The sequence below is a fragment of the Nelumbo lutea genome, chromosome 8 (genome assembly GCF_056320005.1).
Source record: "Nelumbo lutea isolate HS-2025 chromosome 8, American lotus-T2T, whole genome shotgun sequence".
NCBI classification, from domain to species: domain Eukaryota; kingdom Viridiplantae; phylum Streptophyta; class Magnoliopsida; order Proteales; family Nelumbonaceae; genus Nelumbo; species Nelumbo lutea.
In genome coordinates this window covers 17036995-17055469 of record NC_142691.1, presented here as the reverse complement: position 1 = coordinate 17055469, position 18475 = coordinate 17036995, and the positions used below count along the sequence as shown (strand labels likewise).

General features: G+C 48.7%; 1 protein-coding gene and 1 pseudogene across 4 annotated transcripts; both read left to right on the top strand.

Annotated features, from left to right (window-relative positions):
- The first annotated feature begins 1052 nt into the window (after positions 1-1052).
- On the top strand, positions 1053-5680 carry LOC148843043 (uncharacterized). 4 transcript variants are annotated; one of them, XM_088958558.1, is made up of 3 exons: positions 1485-2015; positions 4662-4831; positions 5198-5680. In XM_088958558.1, exons 1-3 carry the CDS (start codon positions 1689-1691, stop codon positions 5292-5294), a joined length of 594 nt encoding a protein of 197 aa, XP_088814684.1. In that variant the 5' UTR covers positions 1485-1688; the 3' UTR covers positions 5295-5680. The 4 variants fall into 4 exon arrangements, 2 of the variants coding, with proteins under 2 accessions (XP_088814684.1, XP_088814685.1); XM_088958559.1 differs by having other exon boundaries at positions 1548-2015; positions 5187-5680; XR_016103396.1 differs by lacking the exon at positions 4662-4831 and having other exon boundaries at positions 1053-2015; positions 5187-5680.
- A 318-nt stretch (positions 5681-5998) lies between these two features.
- Positions 5999-7587, top strand: LOC148843042 (SCARECROW-LIKE protein 7 pseudogene; annotated as a pseudogene).
- Positions 7588-18475: the final 10888 nt, after the last annotated feature.

The following is an 18475-nucleotide window of genomic DNA, read 5'->3' as shown; positions in this document are numbered from 1 at the left end:
GTCTTCGGGGAGGTGCATTGACTGATTCAAGTAGTTGGTACTGGAAATAGGTGTTCGGAACACACGGCCTTCCAATTGGTGACGGGGTGCCGTAGCTAAAGCCCGCCTTCCGAGTTCCATCTCCTTCAGCTATGAGCTTGCAATCGTGTTAACCAGATAGTTAGTTACTCTTCCTTCAGCTATGAGCTTGTAATCGTGTAAACCCAGCCAAGTTTGGTGCCGTAGCTAAAGTATCAATCTCCATGTCAAGTAAGTCCTTGTACACGTTGGATCCCTGCATGCAAGAGCTTTTGACAAGTGGCCGGTAGCTCACCATCGAAGTCCCATCGCCTCACCTTGGCTGCTTGCATGCATACCACCTCAGTCACTTGTATCCCTCTGTAATCATGACTCTTACACTGTAGTTAGTTTTCTGATCCTGAGTCATTACCTTAGTTAATTTTAAACTCGCATTTTTGAGCCTCATTAGTACGTTATTCACAAGTTTACAGTTACTTGTATCTCATTCTCTTGTTTCTACGAACTCTGTGTGATTCCCGTTACCTGCTCCTCCTGTTAGGCACTGTAAGTGATTCTCCTGTAATCAGTTTTATTTACTGTATTTTTCATCCCAAAGTTAGTGTCAAATATGTCCTAGGAGTGTTAATCACCGTAGGGGAAAGGCCTCAATGACCTGACTTGTCCAAGTAGTGTTGTTTTTTACCTGCAGGTTGGTGCCCTGGCCTGTCGGAAAGATAAGGATCCAAGGAAGCTTCTTAGAGATTCACGTGAGCAACATGGTTGATCCTAAAGGAAAGGGAAATCGGGCGAGTCAACTCATCAAGTTAGAAAGAGAAAGTCTGCTATACATGGAAGCCAAAAAAACCACAAGTGGCAGACATGCTGCGGGCTCCCCAGTCACGTGTCAGTTCCATAACCAACGAAGCCAAACATGTGTTAAAAGTGTTGGAGAAGCAGACACACATGGTGAGGAGGGGAAATTCAGATGTCCTTATAAAATCACGTATGCTTGGCGGGCTTACCTTAAGTGACACCATCTCATTTTCGCTTGTAAGAATTTTGAGAGAATTGATGCCATTTTTAGGTAGATCACCAAAAGCTTAACGTACTTTTTGAGGAGGGGTGGTTAACCTCCTTGGGTGATTAACCTTGGCACTTCTAGACTAATATCCTTTGCAGAGCGGTTTTGGTTAATGGCTAGCATGACTATTAGGGTTCCTCATGAGTGCACACTTGCTCATGGAGACAGTGCATAGATTGACCTGCGCTGCCGACACTCAAGGGAGGCTTGGCATGCAGGCCTGGCTCAAGCATGACCCTTCACCATGCTAGTCCCTTGCCTAAGCTGAATGAGCTATCCTATTGCCTATAACGTATGTGTGTGTTCCGGCGCAAACAATTGTCTATCATCAGTGGCACGCAATTGCCTACATCATCGGCATACAAGAGAACCTTCACATCGGCACCAAGTCGCCTTACATCATGGTTTTCTCCTTTAGCATGTAAAAGGCACCTCCCATAGACCGTCTAGAGCCAGCTGAGTCCTCGGCCATGCGATTTGATATCATGATCTAGTGCTATTGAACTTAGTAGAGTCATCTTATCGGGCAACTCCTAATCTCGCATCAAATAAAGGCTTGTCCTGTACGTCGCAGGGGTTTTCTTCCGCTTCAGAACTACCCCGTGACATGTGGCTGATAACATGCTTCACCTTTAAACAACGGAGGGCGAAAATTCCTATCCCACTCTCCAGAACGTTAATCCTCGAACCAGAAGGACGGGCAGCTTTCCAAATGCAGGAACTGGAGCCAAAACGCAACAAGGAGAAGTCTCAGGAGACCAACACCAGCAATCTACCCTTGGATCCTTATACTCCATCAGCGTCAGGCCAAGGTCACAAACCAGCAAAAAATGACACTAGTGAGGCTTTCACTTGGGAAGAGACGATTGAGCACCTATCCCCTACGGGGAGTGAGCTACTACTTGCGATACTACCTTTCTACAACCACTGTCAGGTGAGTCATCTATCTTGTCTAGTATTGTTCCTTGGTTTGTTTCCTGTACTATTAGCGTCTGTCATTATATCACCAGTGTTTATCTTCACCCTCATTCTCTGTCTAAGCTCATAGCTGAAAATACTGAAATGAGGTTTTTGATATGGAACATACTGGGGTGTAATGACCCAAATAAAAAACTATACCTGAAAAAACAAATAAAATTAAGAAAAAAAACCGGACTTAGTCTTCCTATCAGAAACGGAAGCGGAATATCAGAAAAAATGGAGAAACTTGGGAAGACCCTAGGGTACGGAGAGGGGTGTGGAATAGAAGCAAAAGGTTTAGTAGGAGGGCTAATGTGTTATTGGAAGGCAGGCATGTTCGTCGAAATCATCACAATTACAGAGAGAAATATCATTCTGAACATCAAAAACAGACCATCAGAGCCGCCTTGGTGGCTATTTTTAGTGTATGGTCACCCAAATAAAACTAAAAGAGCAAACTATTGGAGGGAGTTCAGAGAGCTCATTGGTAATAAAGAAAATTGGATGATGGTGGGTGATTTAAACGACATAACAGAAGCCCAAGATTATCAAGGTTATAGCATCGGACCAGGCCAAACATCCAAACACCTGAACAATTTAATCCAAGAATATGCTCTGCTTGAAATTGAAACAAAGGGGGTTAACTACACCTGGTCAAATGGGAAAAAAGGATGTCAACAGGTAAAAGAAAAATTAGATAAGGGTCTGGCAACCCCTTGGTGGCATGAAAAGTTCCTAAATGCTAAAATTAGAATATATAGAAATATTTACTCAGACCATGCTATCCTCCTTGTTGACACAATCGCACATACAACTTCTGGCCCGAAGCAGTTTCATTTTCTACTGATGTGGGCTGAAGAGGAGGAATGCAATGATATTGTTAAAGAAGAATGGCAAACAAGAGATAATGGTGTGATAGAAACCTAAGGTATTTCTATCAGATGACCAAGTTTAAATGGAACAGAGTTTGTAAAAGAATGATGAGAGAAATAACTTTAATATTGGAAGAGATTGCTCTACAACTCAAAAAACATGCTATTTCAATAAGTGGTCCCCAGCCAGAGGAGGTTGTTGAGGTTCATGATCTGATTCGAAACAGAATCTCAAAAGCTGAGGCTGCAGACCTAATGAGAATACCATCTGATGAGGAAGTTGAAGTAGTGAAATCCATGAGATCCCACTCAGCACCGGGACCGGATGGCTTCACTCCGTTGTTTTACCAAAGGTACTGGGGAATATTAAAAGAAGGAATTTGTAATTTTATTAGGGAGTTTTTTCATTTCTGGACTAATGCCACCAAATCTGAACTCCACTAACCTTGTCTATATCCCCAAAACCAGAAACCCAGAAAAACTCCAACAATACAGACCCTTGAGTGTTTGCAATGTGCTATACAAAATTATTTCCAAATTTTTGGTCCTAAGAATGCAGCCTCTCCTTGACAAAATAATAGCCCCAAATCAATCAGCTTTTATAAAAAGGAAGACAAGGTGTCGATAACATTCTGGTGGCAAAAGAAGTATTCCACAAATTAAGAAAACAAAGAAAGGGAGTCGGTTGGGTTGTCTTGAAAATTGACATGTCAAGTGCTTATGATAGAATGAGAAGGGATTTCATTAGCAAAATGCTAAAGCAGATAGGGTTCACTAAAAAATGGTGCCAATTAGTTGAAACTTGTATAAATACTCCCTCACTCTATCAAAATTAATGGCACACAGATAATTTTTCCATATGAACAATGGGATTAGACAAGGAGATCCCCTATCGCCTTATTTGTTCATAATAGGGATGCAAGCTCTATCTAGCCTCATTGGAAAAGCAGAACATAACAAAGAATTACAAGGAATCAAAATTTGTAGAGGAGGTACTGCTATTAGTCATCTTCTTTTTGCTGATGATTGTCTAATAATGTGGAAGGCAACCTCTTCCCAGGTTAAAAAAGTGAAAGAGCTCCTGAAAATGTTTGGAAATATTTCAGGGGAGAAAATAAATCTTGCAAAATCGGGTGCTATGTTTAGCAGCTGTGTTCATAGAAAAAAGAAAAAAATCATGCTGTAGATTCTTCAAATGAAGTCCTTGAAGACCCATGAAAGATATCTAGGAGAAAAGTTATGCTTTCAAGGCAAAATTGTGTCTCCCCATCTTGAGTTGATGGAGAAAGTAAACTCTAAATTGGCAGCTTGGAAAGGTAGATTCTTATCGCAGGCTGGCCGGTCTATCCTTGTTAAATCAGTTCTACAAGCTTTGCCATCATACACAATGTCGACATCCATCCTGCAAAAAAGAGTAATAAACCAAATGGAGAAAGTTCAAAGAAATTTTTGGTGGGGGGTTCCTCGACGAAGAGTGGCATGCACACCATTGCTTGGCACAAGCTGTACAGACCAAAGAATGAGGGAGGGTTGGGGTTTAGGAGAATGGGTGATTTTAACAAGGCCCTATTTCTCAATCAAGTCTGGAGATTACTTACTAGCAATCGGGGTTTGTGGGTGCAAATATCAAGGAGAAATATATAAAAAACAAATCCTTGTTCTTCTTAAAAAAGAAACCGCAGGACTCCCCATGGTGGAAAAACGTGGTTGCCGTATTGGATGAGACAAAGAAATGCTTGTTTTGGCAGGTTAAGGATGGCTCAAGCTTCCAAATAGTCAACCCATGGTTCCTACTCTCCCGGAGGGAGTACCCCAATTCAAGAGTGGTGTTCAGTTGCCTACATAGATCGACCCTGAATAGCGAGGACAAACTGGTTTGGAAAGAGTCTAAAACAGCCACATATAGTGTAAAATCAGGGTATGCTTTTTTTACCAAACAAAACCCTTTATCATCTCAAATATCCATGCCTTGGAAAATGTTAGAAGGAGATTCAAATTTATAAGAATCTCTCTCCTCCCTCTTTTATTTTTTATTCTAACTTTTTATCCCACATTGATTGGGAAAGAAGTGGGAGTAGAATATATTTGTAGCTTTGCTCCCTCTATAGATATTCTATGCATGTAGATATTCTATGCATGGGAGTGTTTGGGGGTGGTCAGGCCATCTACACAATTATGTGTCCAAGTTCACATAACAGAAAACAAGAAATTAGGTGGAGAATAACCACTAGTTCACTGTTCGATTACTTGATTTTCACTGATGGAGCCTTCAGAATAATTACAGGAACAGCAGCTATTGGCTAGAGATTTTTCAGTGTTACATGCCAGAAGGTCGAGCAGTCAAAGCATCATCAGCAACCCAGGCAGAATGGCAAGACTGAAAATCAAATTGGCACTAGTTTTTTGCGACTCAGCAGAAGTGGTTCGAGGCATCCGGGCAGAAAGCGAACTAGAATGGGATCTTTTAAGTTTTAGATACAAATATTATAATATGATGGTATATTTTGATAATATAGATATTAACCATATAACAAGAAATGCTAATACTGCTGCTCATGAACTTGCATATAACACTTGTAAATATTTATATCCCCATTCTGAAAGCAGCAGCACCTACTCGTCATGTAATATTCCTACTTCACCTATATAACGTTTCTGAGTTTTTCTTGCAAAAAAAAATTCCAATTTAATGAATGCATTTGCCTTTGTGACTTGAAAAAAAAAAAAAAAAAAACTCAAATCCAACGTTTCTGTAAATCTGCTAATTCTACGAAATCACCAAATTACATTTAGTGTCCGTTTGGTTTGTAGTCTCAATAGGAATCGGAATCGAAATCATTCCGAATCAGAATTCCTTTTAAATTCACGGTAACTTTTTAAAATGTCTAATACTCATCATGTCCTAAATTTTTATATAATAAATAAAATAAAATAAAGTTTTTGAAAATCATAAAAACATTCTCCATAGTTTAACTTAAAAAATTCGATAAAAACCTCCTTTCCCACAACCACCAATACGAAAAACAGTAAACCGATGATAAAATTTTAAAAATGCCTATTTTACCCCTCTAATTGAGACACATGGCACAACCATGAGTTCTCTCTGCAACGCAATCCCTTCCAATCGGCTCAACCTCTCCTCTCCTTCCCCGTCCAATCTCAATCAGCTCATATTCTTAGATACCCAGAAAAATCCCAACACGCTCCAAGTTCAAGTTCCGACGTGGGCCTACTGCTGCCGCCACCTCCACCTCCACCCCCACCCCCACCACTAGCTGATGATTCACAAACAGCGACTCAACTGCCGCCGTTCAACTAGGTGGGTGATGTTGCAGTTATCGTAGCTCAATCACATGAAGCAGAATCTACATCGTCGCTGTTGAAATCTCTCCTGAACTGTGCTCGACTAGCCGATTCTGCACTGGAATGAGCCGTCAAACTACTTATTCGACTCCAGGAGTCAGTGTCCGAATGTGGCGATCCGATGGAAAGAGTTGTCATTTATTTCGTTGAAGCTCTTTACAGTCGGGTTTCTTCAAAAACTGGGAGAACCGCACCAATGTTTGAGACCTCATCGGAGGATTTCACACTCCCTTATAAAGCCTTAAAATGACGACTGCCCAGTGCGCATATTCGAAGTTTGCCCATTTGGCGGCGAACCAAGCGATACTCGAAACGACTGAGATGGCGAATCAGATACACATCGTCGACTTCGGAATAGTTAAAGGAGTTCAGTGGGGGTGACGCTCCTCCAAGCCTTGGCAATTTGGTCCACCGGGAAACCCTCTAGCATCCGAATATCCGGCATTCATGCTCCCGCACTCGGGGGATAACCGGCAGAATCTCTGTCCGCCACTGGCAATCGTCTCCATGATTTCGCTGAGCTTCTCGATCTAAATTTTGAGTTCGAGCCTATCTTGATGCCGATTCACGAGCTTAACGAATCATTCTGAATTGACACAACCGAGGTTTTGGCAGTGAATTTCATGCTTCAGTTGTATAACCTGTTGGATGAGACAACAGTTGCCGTTGAGAGGGCTTTGCGGCTGGTGAAATCTCCGAAGCCCAAAGTCGTGACGCTCGGGGAGTACGAGGCAGGCTTGAACCAGGTTGATTTCCTCAATCGGTTTAAGACTGCGTTGCGGTACTACTCGGCGATCTTTGAGTCGCTTGAGCCGATTTTGACAAGAGACTCTACGGAGCGCCTTCGTATTGAAAGTTTGCTCTGCTTGGGAGGCGGATTTATGGTGTTGTTGGACCGGAAGAAGGGCCAATGAGACAAGAAAGAATGGAGGAAAAGGAGCGGTGGAGGGTTTTGACTGAAGGGTGTGGATTTGAATCTGTGGCTCTTAGCCATTATGCGATGAATCAGGCAAAGATTCTTCTATGGAACTACAATTACAGTTCTTCGTATTCTCTACTGGAATCACCACTTGGGTTTCTTTCGCTTGCATGGAATAGCGTTCCCCTTCTCACTGTTTCATCATGGCGCTGATGAGTTTAGATAGCTCTTTTACAATTTCACCTGGATATTTTTTTCTGTGGTGTAGAAGGATTACTTAGATATTTTACAAATAGCTTAGATGATGTATTAGGATAAAAATGTAATTTTATATATTTTCCGTTTTGATTATTAACCGAAGGAAGGTTTTTATCGATTTTTTGAAAATAAAAGAGAAGTTTTTACTAAAGTTAAAATATAAGAGACGTTTTTATGATTGTCAGAAGCTATATTCTACTTGCCGAAGTCCAAACCTAAAACATGGAGGCATGGGATGACAAGTTTCGAGAATTTTTTAAGGTCCAAGGCACATCAATAGGGTGGGGGCCGTGGGGCCATCGGATAAATGGGACGCTTACAAAACATTAGGCCAGCAATCAGCATCCAACAGAATTACTTAAGAGTTACACTTAATCAAGAGGAGAATATCTTTTAATTGGGTGGCCTGCCAGGGCCCACAAGATGGAGGGCCTTAGCTTCTTAATGTCCTACACGTGGCATTGCTATAGCTGCTCTTGTCCTACACTATTTGGGGCTAAGCTCTGATAGTCTTCATTTCAGTCTTTTCAATGAGTGGGAATTGAACCAAGTTTTCATCTTTAGGTAGATTAGTTTATGCTTTTTGGGCCACAACCTGGCCCGACTCTACATGTTTCCTAGTCCGGGTATGAAATTGGATGGGTCAGTACATGTTTCCTGGTCCGGGTATGAAATTGGATGGGTCAGTGCTGACCCACCAAAAATCTGGATATCTAATTTGGGGTCAGCGTTGTCTGACCCCGAAACCCAGATTGGAAACAAAAGTTTTGATGGAGCGCGATCCGGCTGGTCTTAGTTGTCCGTCGCCTTGCTTTCGAACGAGGTAGTCGGGATCCTGAAACGGGAGAGATGGGAAAGCTCCGGGGGAATCCAGTGTATAGGCTCCGAAGCTCAAGTTAGAATCTTTCAAAAGCAAGGTAATACCAGATAGCGCAAGGTTTTTGCCTACCTCTCTTATCGGGGGGGGCAGGGGGCTCTTATAGTCGCTTCGCGTACTCGCCCCGAGGCCCTTGTCAGATCGGGTATGATTACTCTGGCGCTTTTCAACTCGGCTGTCGTCCCTTCTGCTGAGACAGAACCGTCACTGCCTAACCGTCACTGCTTAACCGTCCAACTGGAGATGGCGGCGTCAGTGGCGGTGGCAGGTGGCCGTTTAGAGTGCAGCTGCCAAATGTCAGATCCCAAGTCAGTCAGGCGTGGCGCCCTCGGGCACGGAATTCCCTGGTGCCAGGCGTGGTACGACTTGTTTGGCTTTGGTGCCTAGAAGATGATGTAAAGTGCTGAGCGAGGCGGTCTTGAGCTCGGAGGTATCCCGAACTATAACAAGGTGGGTCAGTTCGGCGAAGTCTGTCCTGAGCTGTTACAAGGCGGTCAATTCGGCGAAGTCTACCCTGAGCTATTACAAGGCGGTCAGTTCGGTGAAGTCTACCCCGAGCTGTTACAAGGCGCAATTCGGCAAAGTCTATCCCGAGCTGTTACAAGGCGGTCAGTTCGGCAAAGTCTACCCCGAGCTGTTACAAGGTGGCAATTCGGTGAAGTCTACCCCGAGCTGTTACAAGATGGGTTAGTTCGGCAGAGTGTGCTCTTGCCGCCTAGGCTTGACCCCTTTTGCCGAGCTGTCGTTTCTGCCACGTGTCTCATAATAAAGAGGTCGGGCCAAATTTTCCTTCATCAATTGCCCCCCACTCCTTGCGCCGTGGGCCTTGCCATGGTGCGGGGAGTTTTCACGAGGTGGTTGTAGATTTGTCCTGTCCTTCAAACCTTCACTGTACGAGATGCTTTTGCTAGGGTTTTTTCGGTTTTCGAGAAGGCTGGAAACGTGCCTTACTCAAAATCGCTGGTGGTTGTGACCGTGCGTTTTAAATTTCAAACCAACTCGCGCCGCTGGGACGTGACAGCGGGTCATTTCAAAAAGGCACGCCACTGCTGTACGTACGCTGTCGACTATCAGGGAGACGTGCGGCGCGTCAGATTCGAAAAGACGCGTGTTGAAGCGACGTTGGTTTCAAAAAGACGTGCTGACGTTTCGCTTTTTTCGAAAAGACGTGCGCCAATCACGTCTCGACTTTAAGGGTTGCAAGGTTGGTAAGAACATGGGCCGTCAGATCGTCTTCAGTCTGCACGGTCGATTCTTGGTTACTGTAGCTATAAATAGTGGGGGAACCCGGTTGGTTTGTCACTTCTGCGGTTGTCTATCGAGTTCGCGTCCAACCTTCCAACTCACGTCTTTCTTCCAGCTCGCGTCGAGGTTGGTTATACAGTCTTCACGGTTCTTTAGCTTGTTCTTCAAACTTTCCGGTGAGTACTTTCTTGAATCTATCTTTTCCCCAATGTCTAGCTTTGATAGCTCAGACGATTCTTCGAGTAGGGCCGACGTAGGTTCCACCAACCGAGCCATGTCCCCAGACTGCCTCAGTGACCCCGAGATGGAGCTTGAAGACTATGAACTAGTGGGCCGAGTTGCTTCGGGCAGTTTGGCGTCTACCTCCCGCCGAGGTCGGATGCTAGACAGGTTTGGTCCTTCGACCATGACGCCTGAGGGGCTTCAATCCATACTTCTGTCCTACAATCTTCCTGGGGGGTACACATATTTCATTCCTTCGGGTAGCTTTCCTTGGGAACACGGTCCCGACGAGATCGTGATTTTTCGAGAGCAGCTCGCCGCAGGGTTGCGACTTTCTTTCCATCCGCTCCTCGTCGAAGTCATAAACCACTTCGGTGTCACCATTGGCCAGCTTCATCCAAACTCTATTCGAAACCTGGTGGGGACGATATCCCTTTTTTGCGAGCAGAATTTCCCCTTGGATTTAGAGATATTCTCCTCTATCTTGATGCTCAAGAGACAGGCGGGTCCTCTTCCTGGGGGGAGACGGGCGTATTACCTTACTCCTCGCCAGGGTTTTAAGCTTCTGCACGATCTCCCTAACAAGGTCCCGGCGTGGAAGCGGGACTATTTCGGCGTGCGAAGTGTACAAGGATGGCCCTTTCAGACCGGGTGGGGTGAGGCCGCTCCTGACTCGGGCGTAACTCTTGATAAAGAGACGGTGAAGGGTCTCCGGTAGTGGGCACGGCAAGGCTTAAAGTGCCACCACTACTTAACGGAGGCTAAGCTTTTTGCAGCCGACCTGAGTTCGGGTAGGTTTCTGGCTATGCGGTTTCTTGCTTGCTCTGTTCCTTCATTTTTTCTGATGTCGAACTCGTTCTGCAGGTGTGATGAATGCGGAAAGAACTCGCGACGGGCGTTTGTTCCAATGTATGAAGAGGAGGAAACGGGTCGCCAAGCGAACTCGTACTGAGCTGCCCCTGGATGAGGAGCCCTAAGCCCCAGACCATACGACAGAGGATCTGCCCAGGGAGCCCGAAGTGACTCCACCGGTGCACGAGACTGCCGGGGCGCCTTTCGCTGAAACCACTCATACGGGCGCTCCTGCGTACTCAAGTGCTCCTCACTCCGGGTCTGCTCATACGCGGGCTGGGCCCTTAGGCTCGGGAGCTCAAGGGGAGTTTAGGAGCGTGTTGATGCCGAACTATGCTCTTCAAAAGAGTAGGGATGCTACTTTCCCCGAGGAGGTCGCGGCGTGGACCGATCTTCCCTTGAATCAGGTCGCTTGCCGCGCCGTAACACATGCCATGGTGGTAAGTGAGATTCCGTCTTCCTTTTTTATTCTGTTGCTTCTGCTGTTATTTGCTCACTTGTTTCTTTTGGTAGGTGAATTCTTCAATTCATGCCTTGGCTGCCCAAGTGGAGAGGAGCTCGTGACAGGCGCGAGCTACTGAGGCTGCTGCTCATGCGGCTGAAGAAGCCTTCTGTGCTGCAGAGGCAAATACCCGGGCTGCTGAGGCGGCTGCTTACGCTGCTGAAAAGGCTGCTCGCGTCGCGATGGCCAGACAGGCGAGGTCTCAGCGTGACGCCGAGGCCATGGGGGTAGTTGTCAAGCACATGGCGGACTTGAAGTTGGATTTGCAGCATCAAGTCGAGTATCTTCAGGAGGACATTAGGGAGAGAACACAGATTTTCTCCCAAGGCATTGAAGATTCCAAAAAGAAGGCAGTTGAAGACTATATTGCCTCCCCGCGTTTTGACGATATGATGGTGGACTCTTACAGGAGGGGGTTCAAGTTGAGCCGGTGGATGATCCGGAATACATACCGCGACCTCGATGTAAGTGCCATAACCACTTCGCGCATAACTCAGGAGATGGCCAATGTTGCCGATGGCGAGCCGGACTTTGAAGGAGAGGCAGGGCCTTCGGGTGTTGTTGAAGTGCCTTCCGATGGCGAAGAAGTAGCTCCGGGCATGTAAATTTTTTTTTTTTTGCCAATGTACTGTTTCTTGCAATGGAATTTCTTTTTCCCCTTGCTCATCTTCCCCGAGTTGTTTCTTTGCCGGGTTTTTAGATTTCCGTGGTCTTTTATGCCGCGAACTGATTTTTTGCCGAGCTGATAATGTGCTGAAGTTCCTCAGCTTGCCTTGTGGCACGGCCTGACTTCGTTCACTTCGCTAGGTGGTTTATAGGTAGTATCGCCTCAAGTTCACGATGTTCCACGTTCGGGGTACTCGTTTGCCTTTCAAGGTTTCGAGTTCATATGCGCCCCCGAGCGTTGTTTTTACTTTATAGGGACCTTCCCAATTAGGTCCAAGCTTGCCGACGCCGAGTTCGGGCACCATAATTCTCCGGAGGACCAGGTCGCCGACTCGGAAGCTTCGTCGCTTTACTCTGCTAGTAGTAGCGGGCTACCTGCTACTGGTATGCCGTTGTTCGGATGTGCGCGAGGTCCCTTACCTCGTCCAGTAGGTCGAGGTTGGTGCGTAACTCGTCTCCGTTCGTCCGATCGTCGTATGTTTCTAATCGCAACGTTGGTATTTCGATTTCCGTCGGGATCACCGCTTTAGTGCCGTAGGTGAAGTTGAAGGGGGTTTCTCCCGTTGCTGCTTTTTCAGTCATTCGGTGAGCCCATAAGACACTTGGTAGCTCTTCGGCCCACAATCCCTTAGCTCGATCCAGACGTGCTTTCAGTCCGCGTAGGATGGCTCTGTTCATTACTTCCGTCTGACCGTTTGCCTGTGGGTGCGCGACTGACGTGAAATTGTGTCGAATCCCCATGTCCTGGCACCACTCTTGGAACTTGATATCCTCGAACTGTTTGCCGTTGTCGGAAATTAGAACCCGAGGTAATCCGAAGCGACATACTATGTTCTTCCAAAAGAAGTTCTGTATGTTTCGGGCCGAAACAGTTGCTAGGGGTTCGCCTTCTATCCACTTCGTAAAATAATCTACCGCAATAACTAAGAATTTTCGCCCGCCTGCTGCTGGTGGGAATGGCCCGAGGAGGTCGATGCCCCATTGTGCAAAGGGCCACGGGCTGGTGAGGTATTTGAGGTCGGAGGCAGGTTGATGGTGGATGTTAGCGTGCTTCTGACACTTGTCGCATTTTCTGACGAGCTCGACAGCTTCTGCCTTCATCGTTGGCCAATAGTATCCTTGTCGAAGTGCCTTTTGGCCGAGTGCTCTGCCCCCCAAGTGTCCGCCGCACAGGCCTTCATGAGTGTCGCGAAGTACAAACTCGGCTTCAGTAGGTCGTAGGCACTGCAAATAGGGGAGCGTGTATGACCGTCGGTATAACCGTTCGTCTATTATGACATACTTGGCCGCCTGGCGCTGCACCCTTTTGGCGGCATTGCATTCTACAGGGAGGGTTCCGTCTATCAGGAAGCTCGCGAGTGGATCGATCCAGCTCGGCTCTGCTTCTAAGATGGGAGCGACCTCCTCTGTCCCCCCGAGAATACTAGGTCGAGGTAAGTCCTCTATGTACACGGTTCTCATATTGTTGTGACTCGTGCTGGCTAACCGGAACAGGGCGTCAGCCTCAGTGTTTTTGGACCTCGAGATTTGCCTGATGATGTGTGACCGAAAGTTGAGCAGGGCTTCTTTTACTTTGGCCAAATATGCGATCATGGAGAGATCGCGTGCATCGTACTCGCCGATAACTTGGTTTACCACGAGCTGAGAATCGCTGCAGATGACCAAGTGTTTTGCCTTTAACTTTCGTGCTAGGTCCAGCCCGGCGATTAGTGCTTCGTACTCTGCCTCGTTGTTGGATGCCGCGAACTCAAAGCGTAGCGCGTACTCTACTTTTGTGCCGCTCGGGCCGCACAAGACTATTCCAGCTCCGCTGCCCTGCCGGTTCGAGGAACCATCCACGTGAAGGATCCAGGGCTCCTCATCCCAATTCGCTCTTTGCCTGATCAGGAGAGATGCCACACTGGATGCTACTTCACGGGGTTCGAACTCTATGGGCTCAGGAGCTCCGGGTTCGCCGCAAATGGGGATCTCGGGCTCGACCTGGGGGGGCTTCGTGGCTTAAAGTGCACTCGGCGATAAAATCTACCAGAGCTTGGGCCTTGATAGCGGTTCTCGGTTTGTACTGGAGATCGCACTCGCTGAGTTCGATGGCCCATTTCGTCAGTCTACCAGAGACTTCGGGTTTGAGTAAAATTTGTCTGAGAGGCTTGCCAGTTAGGACGATAACTGTATGAGCCTGGAAATACGGGCGGAGTTTCCGAGCTGCTATTACTAGGGCGTATGCTAGTTTTTCTATCTCCGGGTACCTTGCCTCTGCTCCCTGCAAAATCTTACTAACATAATATATGGGTCGTTGGACCCGGTCTGTTTCCTTTATTAGTATCGAACTGACCGCCTCGTCGCTCGCCGAGAGGTACAGTTGTAAGACCTCGCCCACCTCGGGCCGGGCTAAGGTTGGTACACTAGCGAGGTAACCTTTTAATTCGTCGAACGCGAACTGGCAGTCCTGGGTCCATTCGAACCCTTTGCCTTTGACTGCCTTGAAGAAGGGTAGGCAGCGGTCTGCTGACTTGGATAAGAAGCGGCTTAGAGCGGCTATGCGGCCGTTTAGCCTCTGGACCTCTTTTACTTTCCGAGGTGGTTTCATATCTAGAACGGCTTTTACTTTGTCCGGGTTGGCCTCAATACCGCGCCGATTGACAATGTAGCCTAGGAACTTGCCCGAGGTGACGCCGAAGACACACTTGTTGGGATTCAACTTCATGCTAAAGTGTCGCAGGATTTGGAAAACAGAATCTAAGTCTTGTATTAACTCTTGTGAAAACTGAGTTTTGACGACCATGTCGTCTACATAGCACTCTATCTTCGTACCAATCAGGGGCCGAAACAACTTATTTACAAGTCTTTGGAAGGTTGCCCCGGCGTTTTTTAGTCCGAAGGGCATGACTTTGTAGCAATACAGGCCGAACTCGGTAATGAAGCTGGTTTTTTCCTCGTCGGATGGGTCCATCCTAACTTGGTTGTAGCTCGAGTAGGCGTCCAGGAAGCTTAGCAACTCGTTTCCCGAGGTCGCGTCCACTAGGCGATCAATTATGGGGAGGGGGAAGCAGTCTTTCGGGCAAGCTCGGTTCAGGTCGGTATAGTCGACGCACATGCGCCACTTGCCGTTTGCCTTTTTTACCAACACCGGGTTGGCCACCCAGCTCGGGTAGTGGACTTCCCTTATGAAGTTTGCTGCGAGGAGCTTCTCAACCTCCTCGTCGACCGCTCTCCAGCGTTCTGGGGCTAAGTTGCGTTTCTTCTGTCTAACGGGTCTGACTACAGGGTCAGTATTAAGCTTGTGAGTTATCAGTCCGGGGTTAATGCCGGGCATGTCGGCCGCAGACCAGGCAAAAATATCTAAATTTTGGAGTAAAAAACTTACCAGTTCGGCTCGTAGGGGATCTTCGATGGAAGCTCCGATGCTTAGTGTGCGAGCTGGGTCCGTAGCTGAAGCCTGGATTGCGACTGTTTCCTCCGTGGGCGAAGCTCGCTCCTCACCTTGCACCACCGGCCACTCCAGCTCGAGGTCGTCGGCCGTCTTGGTTTTTCCCTTTAGGGCGGCAACGTAGCACTTGCGGGACTCGAGCTGGTCGCCCCGCGCTACCCCTATACCGAAGTCCGTAGGGAACTTCATGGCCAAATAGTAGGTGGAGATCGCCGCCCGTAGGACATGCGTGATCGGCCGCCCTATTATGGCATTGTATGGGGAGGGGGTTGCGACTACCAGGAAATCATGGTTGAGTCTGACCGCACAAGGCCATGTGCCGACTTCCACAGGGACAATTATTTTCCCGAGGGGCCTAACTTCTTCTCCGCTGAAACCTACCAGGGGAGTGTTCGCGGGCTTCAGCTCGCTCCTCTTTAACTGCAGCTGGTCAAATGCCGATTTGAAGAGGATGTCCGCTGAGCTGCCCGAATCTACGAGCACGCGCCTGACCTCGAAATCGTTAATCCTTATCTTAATGACAAGCGTGTCATCATGGGGGTAGTGGACTCCTCGCGCGTCGTCCTCCGTGAAAAAGATTGGCTCTTCGGTCTTTGGCCTCTTTGGGGGGTTCCTTTCTTCGAGGGCCACTTCGCGAACTGAAGTCCGGGCTGCTGCCGAGGTACACCCCGCTACTACGGATCCTCCCACTATTACATGGATGGTTCCCCGAACTGGCCTCTCTTCCGGAGGCTGCTTCTGCAACGGTTCGGCAGGCCTGTTGCTAGACTCGGGTGCATCCTTTTCTTGCTCCCCTTGCCGACCTGCTTTATTGTTATTGTTGTGCTGTACAAAATTTCTCAAGTATCCGCGACGGATGAGTCTCTCTATCTCGTCGCGGAGGTTATTACACTGTTCGGTGCTATGACCATGGTCTCTATGGAAACTACAATACAAATTCTTGTTTCTATCGTTCGGATTTCCCTTCGGGCGAGGTGGCCACCTAACGTACGGAGCGTCTTTGATCGTCATTAAGATCTCTGTCCGCCTCGTGTTCAACGGCGTGTAGTCCGTCCGAACTGCTAAGGGGGCCCGGAAGGACTGGTTCGGCTTTGACTCCCGGATCGGGTTTTTTCTACTCACCGGGTTGGGGAGCTCGCCTTCTCTCTTTCTTTTCTCGTTCCCGCCTTCGGTTCGTTGGTTGATCTCTTCCTCAGTCCTCATGAACTTATCCGCGAGTTTGAGGAATTCGGCCACGGTCGCGGGCTGGTTGGTCACCATGTGCCATTTGAACTCTTTGTGCGTCACCCCTCTTTTGGCCGCCGCGAGCTGCACTGCGGGGTCCAACCGTGGTATTTGCAAGCATGCCTCGTTGAACCGCTTGATGTAGCCCCGAATAGACTCTCCTTCTCTTTGGACCACTCCGAAGATGCTTTCCTCTGTTCTGGGGCACCGTCGACTGGTGACGAAGTGCGTGGTGAAGACTTGCATGAACTGGGCCCAGCACTTTATCGACCCGGGGGCCAGGTTCCTGTACCAAGTGTGGGCTACCCCCCTGAGGGTGGTGGTAAAGGCCACGCACATGCACGATTCGCTAGCCATGGCGAGGTGCATTTGCGACTGAAAGGCGTCAACGTGGTCGTTGGGGACGAAGGACCCGTCGATGCGAGGGGGGAAGGAACGGAGAGAGCCGGGGTAGCCCCTACCTCGTCCGAGCTCGTGGCTTTGCCTCTGACTTCCGACAAGGCGCGGGTGGCGGTCTGGCGGCTTCGCCGGCGCCTTCGCCGTTGAGCGGGCCTTGTGCTGGCGCTGCTGGCCTCCGTGTTACCGACCTCGATGGGCCTGGAGTGCTGGTAGTCCGCCGCCAGGGCACTGAATCGATTTTCGGTGAGCGGGAGCTCGGGCTTGGAGCGCCGGGGTGCCGACCTCGCGGGCGAGGTTCCCGACCCACCCGCGGGTTGCAAGGCGGGGATGACATTTCTCTTTCTTCGGCCTGGGGACGAGGCCTGGCTGTTGGGGTGGTTTTGGGGCTGGGAGGCCTTCACCTGGCGGGGGCGCCCATCTTGCGGGGAGGCCTTGACCGGCCTCGGAGCGGGGTGGCGAGGTGGAAGTAGTGGTTGGTTCAGTGGCAGTTGGGGGAACTGCTGTTGGTAGTGATACTGGGAGATGTTGTGCAGCACTTGGTGCTGGTGAAGCTGGTGTTGCTGGAACTGTTGCATTTGGGCTTGCATTGCCCGCATGCACTGCACCAGGTCCTCCAACCGGTCTTGGCTAGCTGCTAGGGGGACGACAGTTGGTTCAGTGAACGTTGTCTCAATGGGGAGATGAAAGGGGACGTTTGTGGTAGGAGGGCTTACGGGTGCCACTGCTTGTGGCGTGTTCAGGATGGGGATCCCATCCGCCAAAAGGGGGATGGTGAACTGTCCAACGCACACCACGGGGACCTGAAGTTGCTCCCCGGTGGCGTTTGTCTCCGTGCCGCGTCCGGTGTTGCTGGAGGAGGCCATGAGTATTGGGATTTTTAAACAAGAAAAGGGGGTATCGAAGTTTGGAGGGAGGCTTTTTGAAGCGTGTTCCCACAGACGACACCAATTGATGGAGCGCGATCCGACTGGTCTTAGCTGTCCGCCGCCTTGCTTTCGAACGAGGTAGTCGGGATCCTGAAACGGGAGAGATGGGAAAGCTCCGGAGGGAACCTGGTGTATAGGCTCCGAAGCTCAAGTTAGAATCTTTCAAAAGCAAGGTAATGCCAGATAGCGCAAGGTTTTTGCCTACCTCTCTTATTGGGGGGGCAGGGGGCTCTTATAGTCGCTTCGCGTACTCGCTCCGAGGCCCTTGTCAGATCGGGTATGATTACTCTGGTGCTTGTCAACTCGGCTGCCGTCTCTTCTGCTGAGACAAAACCGTCACTGCCTAACCGTCACAGCTTAACCGTCCAACTGGAGATGGCGGCGTCAGTGGCAGTGGCAGGTGGCCGTTTAGAGTGCAGCTGCCAAACGTCAGATCCCAAGTCAGTCAGGTGTGGCGCCCTCGGGCACGGAATTCCCTGGTGCCAGGCGTGGTACGACTTGTTTGGCTTTGGTGCCTAGAAGATGATGTGAAGTGCTGAGCGAGGCGGTCTTGAGCTCGGAGGTATCCCGAACTGTAACAAGGTGGGTCAGTTCGGCGAAGTCTGTCCCGAGCTGTTACAAGGCAGTCAGTTCGGCGAAGTCTACCCCGAGCTATTACAAGGCGGTCAGTTCGGTGAAGTCT

What these genes read in the sequence shown, in the direction of transcription:
- LOC148843043 (XM_088958558.1), top strand. Translation starts at nt 1,689, where the DNA reads ATGTGGCTGATAACATGCTTCACCTTTAAACAACGGAGGGCGAAAATT. An exon ending in CTTTCTACAACCACTGTCAG is followed by an intron (nt 2,016 to 4,661) that starts GTGAGTCATCTA and finishes TTGTTTTGGCAG; the next exon opens with GTTAAGGATGGCTCAAGCTT. An exon ending in ACATATAGTGTAAAATCAGG is followed by an intron (nt 4,832 to 5,197) that starts GTATGCTTTTTT and finishes GAATAATTACAG; the next exon opens with GAACAGCAGCTATTGGCTAG.